Source organism: Dryas octopetala, chromosome 2 (assembly GCF_963921425.1).
Source record: "Dryas octopetala chromosome 2, drDryOcto1.1, whole genome shotgun sequence".
In the NCBI taxonomy this organism is placed as follows: Eukaryota; Viridiplantae; Streptophyta; class Magnoliopsida; order Rosales; family Rosaceae; genus Dryas; species Dryas octopetala.
In genome coordinates, this window is record NC_141367.1 from 27,083,615 (window position 1) to 27,092,490 (window position 8,876).

The following is an 8,876-nucleotide window of genomic DNA, read 5'->3' on the forward strand; positions in this document are numbered from 1 at the left end:
TTCATTTTTACTCGTCACCACCTTTTTGTGGTGTGCAAAAATGGACTCCCCTTTAAATGGTCAGTCCAAGCTTTGTTTTTGCTTTTTTCTTTTTTCTGAAGCAGTGGCAAAAGGTACCACTTAACAATGTAGTTCAATAATTGTAATTGTCAATTTTTTGGGTTCCTCCTCAAAGTTCATTCTTATAAAAATTAGCTAAACCAATAATTATTTGATCATTTAAAATATACAAACAAACATAATTAATTAAATAAAATTGCCAAGATGTTTTTTTTTTGTCACTAAAATTGACATGATGTTGATGCTAATAAATTGATTAAATAATTTTTTATTTGGTTAATTTATTGAAAAAGTAATCTTTGAATGACGTACCAAAATATGAATGGTTTTAACGATTAAATCTTTTGTTCTATATTAATCCTATGATATAGCTCCAAAATATTTCTGTTTGTTCAATATCTTTGAATGATACGAAAATATGAATGGTTTTAATTCTATATTCTTTGCATGTTTCCATTGTCTTAACTCCAAAGTCAAATCTTCACACATGCAGTATGTCTGTATGTCCTAATGGATGAGCCGGTGCAAGTACAACATGCAAAATCCACTGAAAGTGCCACACTCTTTTGACAGCTACTCAATTGGGGGAAGTGGAAGACTGGAAGCAACTAAAAAAATGCAACGGCATATCAAGTCCGACACTTGTTTCTCCTTCTGGCATACCAAGAATAAATTTTCGGTCAAAGTCTTCTATTGAGTGCTGGACACTAAACTATAAATTTTGTTGTCAAACTGCGTTCACTAGCAACGTGGCACCGAATACTGATTAAATTCAACAAAACCCTATTTAGCATTATCAACATCGCCAAGAAATATGGCATTCCTCTGCTCAAATTATTGTTTTTTAACAATCCTACGTAGGAATATAACTATCATAATTATGACGAATAACGTTTTAAAAACTGCAGTTAATATTAACGAGTAGTAGGAAAATAATCGAAATTATGATAAATTTATGTTGTAATAGACAAGCAAATAGCTGGAAAGCAATGAGAATAATAAGTTGGTGCATACCCATGATATAATAGGTAAGCCCATACTCCGTAGTGGAAACTAAATTACTTAATCAATGCTCTATTATTGATAAGCCTACCATTGCCTCAGCGTAGGTGGAAATCAAGCAACGAAACCAATTATTGACTGGCTTTTGGTTGGACTAGTACTAAATTTTATTAATTAAACGTTAAATAGCATTTATGGCCCAAAAAAAAAAAAAAAACGTTAAATAGCATTTAGTAATCTCGTGGTTATCTTTTTGGCAATGCAAACCACATGGCTATTACTTAGTAAACCAAGTAACTAACCAAGTTGTCAAATTTAGGTAATATCGGTGGAGAGGGTGAATTCGTTTGAAATTACAATACTGCCATTGAGAGGAAGCCAACGCAACGTGCTCTTCTCCGCCTGGAAAGTCAAAAAGGTTAAAATGTAAACAGAGAGTGATTGAAAAATTAACGCTTATCGAATATTGAAATTCCTGGCGGCCAAAAGCAAAATCGTTTTGTTTATATATATATATATATATAATGTGGTTGAAAGGCAGGCAGTGATGGGTTAGGTGGTGGTGCAGACTGCAGAAGAGCAAGTGCACAATTTGATTCGAACAAGAGGCCGAAACACAAATGGATATCGGGAACGCCGAAATTCGGGAAAATTCGGATCCCACCCAACAATCGGAAGCTCAAATTTCCCATATCGCTGTGGATATCGGAGGCAATTAACTGAATTTTAATCCTCTCTGGGCGGTTCTGCTAGATTTCTGATTTACTCATTTCTCATGATTCGCTCTTTTGTTTGTTGCCAGGCACTCTGATTAAGTTGGTGTATTTTTCAACAAACACTGCTTCTTCTTCTTCGAACGGGAATAAAACCCAGCATCCTGGTCTTGAAGGGAAGCTCCATTTTGCTAAATTTGAAACCGCCAAAATAAATGATTGCATAGACTTCATTCAATCCAAGAAACTTCGCCTCAGTGGTATGTACAAGCTTGGTGCTTTACATATACATATACATATATCCTGATTTATATCATGTATCATTTTTATCAAGTTGGGAAGGTTTGCTTAGTGGCTATGCTGTTGCTTAAGCTTGTTTGGTCATCAACTAAGTTTGGTGATGTTGAATTTGATCCTAGACAACTGACATTCATTGTCATCACATGGTATCATGAAATGAATTGCCATGCCCTCTTGTAAATAAAAGTTGGAGCACTGCAAATTTGGCTAAAAAAAAAAAAAAAAAGAACCCTTATTCTGATTGCGGAAACCACCCAGTTGAATTTTTTTAGCCTTGAACGATTTCAACTTCCGAAAAACAGAATAGGAAAGAAGTTTGATATATGCCTTGAATATGGCTGTTACTCGTTGAGAAGCTTTCAGGTGCACTGTAATTGTAGTAGTTATTTCTGTTTGTTCTGGTCATTTGCTCATGGTTGTAGATGATTTCAGGCCGCCAGCATCATGGGGCTCCTGCCAGTGAGAAATGCATTATTAAGGTAAAATGATTGTTAAGCTCTGCCATACTGCGACTGTTTGTGGTATCTACTTCTGAAGTATGCAAATATATTAAGTTATTAACTTGTGACGATGGTGAGAAGGCCACAGGTGGAGGGGCATACAAGTACGCAGATCTCTTTAAAGAAAGGCTTGGGATCTGTCTTGACAAGCAAGATGAAATGGACTGTCTTGTGGGTGGATCAAATTTTCTGCTTAAGGTGGGATCCTAATACCACATACATATATTGGTATGTACAAGTTGGTGCCTTTTTTAAGTCCGTGCATAGGATGTGGGTTGGAAGGGACACCAAAGTGCACAAGATGAAAGGAAATAACTTCTTTTTTTTTTAAAGGAAAAGAAATGTGGATGAGTCATTAAATGTGAAACTTTGCAAAATTCAACTTCTGTTGTAGAGAAATTTCAGGTTTTATAGGATTATGAAATATTGGTATGAGGAAATAACAGTTTCATTCATTTATGCTATTCGAACATGTTATTGACCCGTTTGTTGATTGTTTTGGATGATAGTTCATTTTTATTATGACCATGGCCTGGTTCCTGTCTCTTAGGCATGTGCTGTGTTTGAGCTTTGAGACTATTTTAGTTGACCTTGGTCTGAAGTCTGACTGTTGGGAGTGTTTTTGACAAGCAAAATTTTATTTTCATACTCCTTTCCGTTTTCACCAACAGAACTGGTGACTATCTGAATGAAATCGGGGAAATAACTTCATTATATAAAAAGTGAATGAGTGGTTTTACACCAGTAACTTAATTTTTTTTGTCTTGTTGTCTTGTTTCCTTTATGATTTTCTTTTCTGATAAATTGGCATTCTGATTGCTATTTAAGTAGGCAGTTCACCAAGAAGCATATGCATACTTGGATGGTCAGAAGGAATTTGTGCAGATTGACCATGATGATCTATACCCCTATCTCCTTGTCAATATTGGTTCCGGTGTCAGTATGATCAAGGTGTTCTCATTATATCAGATACTTTAGTTGCTGTATTAGTTTCATATATTTAACCCTTTTTAAGGCTTGACATTACTATCTGTATTGTGCTTATATAGGTGGATGGAGCTGGTAAATTTGAGAGAGTAAGTGGAACTAATGTTGGTGGTGGCACCTTTTGGGGTTTGGGAAGGCTTTTAACAAAGTGCAAGAGGTGTGTGCCTTCTTTTGCTTACCTGTAGAATTATCGATGCTGTTAAATGATTTTCACTTAAGGACCAAAACTGTTATTGTGTGAGTCTCAGTTTTGATGAGTTGCTGGAGTTAAGTCATCGGGGAAATAATAAAGTGATAGACATGCTTGTTGGGGACATCTATGGTGGAATGGACTATACAAAGGTACACATATTCTTGATAGACAAGTCCATCTTTTGATTTAGGATGATGAAAACTCTGTTTTTGGTATTTCTGTATGTCATGTTAAAGGGTTCGTAAATTTTCACGATGATGAGGGTTTCCAATTTTCCATTAACTTTACATCTCATGTTTAATAACTGCAATTTAATTGTTCGGATGATTACAGATTGGTCTTTCATCAACAACTATTGCTTCTAGCTTTGGCAGGGCAATTTCCGATAATAAGGAGCTTGAAGATTACAAACCTGAAGATATATCTCGATCGCTCTTAAGAATGATTTCAAATAATATTGGACAGGTAAAGCCATGGTGAAAATCTTGAAGTGAATCAAATTTCCTTAACTGCAGATGTACTAATATATTGTGGAGTAGCAATGCATGTGGGTGTGGAAATATTTTTGTTTGTGTTATGCATGCATTGGTGCCTGTACATCTTTGATCTGTTTATTTTTTGCTGCCATAACCTTCACCACAAGATCTGATAACTAATTTTACATTTCTCTCATATTGTTTTATATCTTCTCTCCAGATCTCATACTTGAATGCACTGAGATTTGGGCTAAAGCGGATACTTTTTGGAGGATTTTTCATTCGGGGTCATGCTTACACCATGGACACGATTTCTGTTGCCGTTAATTTCTGGTAACTTTGAGGGAACTTGTTTTCCTTTTCATGCCTCAGAATTGAAGAATAATTATTTCAAAAGAATCTTGAAAACATAAATTTGATCCCATGCATGTAATAAACTAGTTATCTAGCTGATGTCACAGTACGCTTCCTTTCTGGGTGAGGAACCACGCTTCCCATTCTGGCATCAGGGTCAAATCACCCAGGGAGGTTGTCATATTCTGTGACTCATTTGGTTTTGGTCTTACTCATCCTTCATTTCTCATGATTTTTATTAAATTACATTCATTTTATCGTTTCTGCAGGTCTAAAGGTGAAGCAAAAGCAATGTTTTTAAGGCACGAAGGATTTCTTGGAGCATTGGGTGCATTCATGAGCTATGAAAAGCACGGCTTTGATAACTTGAAGGTTCACGAGTTGGTGCAACAATCCCCAGTTGATGCATCCCATGGAGGAGATAAGATTCATGGACCACCGAATGGGGAATTGATTGAAAACGAAAGTATAGCCTGCAGTGTCTACCTGTCTTAAAATTTGCTTTGGCTTCTCCTCCTGGCTTGTTTACGAGATTTTAGAGGCAATTCTTGGTTGCCATTGTGCACTCTGTGCAAGTCAAGGGCGGGAAACTTGCGTAACATATGTAACATAGTCGGTAAAATACTAGGACATGTACTCAAAACTAAAAAGTGAAAATTGAGATGGAGAAAGAGAACTCATTACTCAAACGTAGACAATGTAACTTCGCCTGGTTAATTGTGTATTGTGAACATCCATCTGGATTTTGTATCCTGTATTTTATTTAAAATATTGTAACTGCACGTCATTGTTCAATAAAATGAATTCCCCTCTATTATTGCAGGCTTGTTTTCTTTAGCTTTTAAAATGACTTCGTCTTGTACTGAACTGTGCTTGTGCGCTACAGTTTTTTCCACAATCGAGAAGATTTGCTCCAACTGACTGATCAAACTTATTACGGTTTTAATTATGGAGAAAATGGGTACATTTAGGGATAGCAAATAAGTAAGAGAAGGAATAAATATATCATTAATGCACTTGGATGCGGGAGTTTGAGGTGGGATTTGGGGTGAAGAACTTGAGATTTAAAATCGCATATTGCATTGATTTGGGCCATTTGGCAGACAAGGTGGATACAACAAACAGCTTATGATAAACAATAAGAATATATAACATACACGGGGATTGAACCCTTGATCTCACCCTCCACCCTTATTCTTAAGGGAGAAGAGTTGACAGGTACAAGAAACATTGATGGACCTTTTACATATCAATTCCCATTGTACTATGGAATACAAACAAAGCGCGTGTATATATAAACTCAACTACAACACAAATAATGAATAATGTTATACTTACCATATTTTTTATACTACATTCTTATACCATCTCATGTGTCATTACTTTATTGAACAGAGTTTTTCTTTTTTTTTTTAGGTTTTTATTTTTATTTTTTAATATCCAATGTATGAATGACATGTAAGTTGTCACATAAGGTGGTATGAAATTATGGTATAAAAATGTTGTATATCTAGCAGTACTGCACAAATAATATCATTTGGCAGTCAGTAGCCTTCGATGATATTGCTTTGCATTTCTCCTATGCAGGGCCCATCTTTCTTTGATGTTAGACACATTAACAACTTGACTGATTATTTCCTGAGACATTTCAACCTCTTCATTAGACTTCTCAGGGTTTAATTCTTCCCTTACTCTGGCAGCTTCGGCAAGCAGATCGTTTATCAGCATCTCTGTGGTCTTGCTGGTGATACCCCTTAGATACCATGAAATGGGCGGAGGAGGAACAATAGCTGGCTGAATCAGTTGCTCCAAGCTCACCTTTGACCCGATCCTTCCTTTGCCTCCAGTGCATGAATAATAATCTTCCCATGTCTTAGGTTTGAAGGGAAAGCACGCCTTTTCATCCACAAAAAGAGGTTCCACTCTCCAGCAGCCTTCAAATCTCTGCATAAACCCTGATTTGACTTGCTTGAACTTCATCTGGCAAATGGAAATTATTAGAAATAGAGAACTGCTTTTCCCATGCCATTACAGAGGTCGTTTATCCTAACCCTGTCATGTCCTAAGTTGGATATAAGATCAATTAGTTGGATTGATATGACTGACTGGCATGTTTTGGAACTATTAACTATACCTACTGCAGACAAATAAAGCATACTAGAGATCCTGAATATGTCATGTGTCAACATCACAAACCTGATATCCACTTCATGCAACATCACTCAAATATCTTTAGGGTGTAATAAGAAAAGTGTATAGCCAGAAGAAAATAGAGATTATGAGCTTTGATCCACTGAGGGACAAATTGAAGCTTCAGCAAACTGGTTGAAAAATGCTTCAAATAGAAAATACATACAGCAACAACAATAATATAATATGTACTTGAGCCAGAGACACTGTTTCTGTCATCAGGCTTAAAGTCACATTGTCAGCTTATGGTGAGCACATGTATGACAGAAGAGCGGGCTGGTGGACAAGCAGCGAAGAACAAGTTCTTAAATTACAGAACAACAAAGAGACTGAGTCCTTACTGAGTGGTCTTCTCTGTTTTGATCTACTAAAACATGAACCGAAATGGTCCCTGACCACCAAAGAAATCTCCATAAAGCTGCTTGCTCCAGTTCAACTACCTGCCTAAGACCTTCATCTACCAAAACTCTTCTGGATATCACTTCCTGGGACAGATAATTAACTTGTCAAATTGAAAAATACACTTTTATATGAAAGAGTATGTATCATGAGGTTGGGGAATAAAGAAGAAACATTGCATGCATCAAATCAAATCACCAAAACAAAAGGCATGCCTGCTCATGCCTCTTCAGTTTCCTAAGAGAAAACTGTTGCTAGTTGAATCTGAAATAAAAGTGGATGGAATGATATTACTTGCCTTAATATTCTTGAATACTCTCTTATTGTCAGGGTCAGTTACAATATTATATACCGCATCTGGAGGCAACCCAACATTGACGTTTACATTGAGGTTGCAAAGAGAACCTTTTGGTACACTGACCTGCAAATAGTAAAAATACATTGGGACTAAGGTTTAGTAGATATATATAGAAGCCATAAACTCTTGAGATGTTCCTCCAAGAAAATGCGGTATATTGATATTTGTAACTGCTAAAACACTCTTGTTTCTGGCCTAAAATTTCTCACCTTTAAATCTGGTGGTTGATCAGTCCATAAAGGATTTTCTCTCCATGCTTGCAACTGCGTCTCCAGGTCAACCTCCAAAGATGTCGCCTTTTTAGGGACAGAGCTCACTGTTTTTACTCCATCATCTTTTGCTAGTCTTTTGAGTTGTGACTGCGACATAAATGATGAAGCAGGTGTCAAATCTATATCAAATCGACAGCCATCAGCAACAATCATTTAGTGAAATGACTGACCTTAAGAAAACTCTGAAGCTTGTGAGGAACCTGCACAAAAGCTTTAGAAAGCACTCCATCAAATGCCTTGAGGTGCCCATTTCTCTTGTTCTCACGGATGTCTATGCTTGTCGCGGGCACCTCTGTCTCACCCATTAAACTGGAACTGTTTAGAAATATAAGCTGTTTTTCAATAATTTTGTACTTGCTATTTCATTTTCATTAGTTGAAAGGTTGTTGTCTTGTGACTTTCACTGTCAGTTATAAAATTGTATATGCATTTAAATTGGGGAAGCAAACATTGACTTGGTTATGTTAGCATATGGTTGGCTGGGGTTCAACAAAGACTAGAATAGAAAGTAGTTAAAGACAGGCTAGATTTATTTTAAGTTCATTTAATTATTAGAACCTCAAGCCAAAAACCAACCAAATACTAGCAAGATTCAGTCACCATTCTATATCACAAACTAATATACCCAAGAACACCGATCACATATTTGTGACTGAACTGAATTTGATATAAACAACTAGCAATATGCATTAGCCATCAACATTTGCAGCAAATTCAAGACCTTTAGTCGACCAGAATCAAGATAAAAACAAGACCCATCTCAAATTTCAGAAATACCAAGTAAAAAGCATAACCGCAAGAACGAGACCAACATAAACTGCAAAAGCAAAACCCCATAGCTCTTCAAATTATAAGATCCCAGTAAAGAAAAACATAGCTCAACAATAAACGAACCACAACCTCACTAAATATTAAGCAGGAAAATCAGAATGAATAGGTTGTTCACTTACAGAGCAAATCTAATCAGAATTCATTCCACTCTCGAATTAAGGAAGCTGATCAAGAATCTGCTGGTTTTAGTTCACTTTTCATTTGGAGTTAAAAAAATTTTGGCTCCTTTTTAACTTTTCTC

General features: G+C 36.3%; 2 protein-coding genes across 3 annotated transcripts; one reads left to right on the top strand and one right to left on the bottom strand.

Annotated features, from left to right (window-relative positions):
• Positions 1-1,599: 1,599 nt before the first annotated feature.
• PANK1 (pantothenate kinase 1) lies at positions 1,600-5,399 on the top strand. Its single transcript, XM_086231564.1, has 10 exons — positions 1,600-1,773; positions 1,865-2,035; positions 2,508-2,554; positions 2,657-2,773; positions 3,407-3,526; positions 3,625-3,719; positions 3,811-3,904; positions 4,089-4,220; positions 4,452-4,564; positions 4,855-5,399. The coding sequence occupies exons 1-10, from the start codon at positions 1,683-1,685 to the stop codon at positions 5,078-5,080; spliced, it is 1,206 nt and encodes a 401-aa protein (XP_086087690.1). The 5' UTR covers positions 1,600-1,682; the 3' UTR covers positions 5,081-5,399.
• A 299-nt stretch (positions 5,400-5,698) lies between these two features.
• LOC147294966 (uncharacterized) lies at positions 5,699-8,876 on the bottom strand. Of its 2 annotated transcripts, none has more exons than XM_086231523.1 (6): positions 8,755-8,876; positions 7,975-8,119; positions 7,742-7,891; positions 7,473-7,595; positions 7,117-7,260; positions 5,699-6,565 (listed from the first exon to the last, which is right to left on the bottom strand). In XM_086231523.1, the coding sequence occupies exons 2-6, from the start codon at positions 8,107-8,109 to the stop codon at positions 6,119-6,121; spliced, it is 999 nt and encodes a 332-aa protein (XP_086087649.1). In that variant the 5' UTR covers positions 8,110-8,119; positions 8,755-8,876; the 3' UTR covers positions 5,699-6,118. The 2 variants fall into 2 exon arrangements, with proteins under 2 accessions (XP_086087649.1, XP_086087648.1); XM_086231522.1 differs by having other exon boundaries at positions 7,975-8,621; positions 8,755-8,860.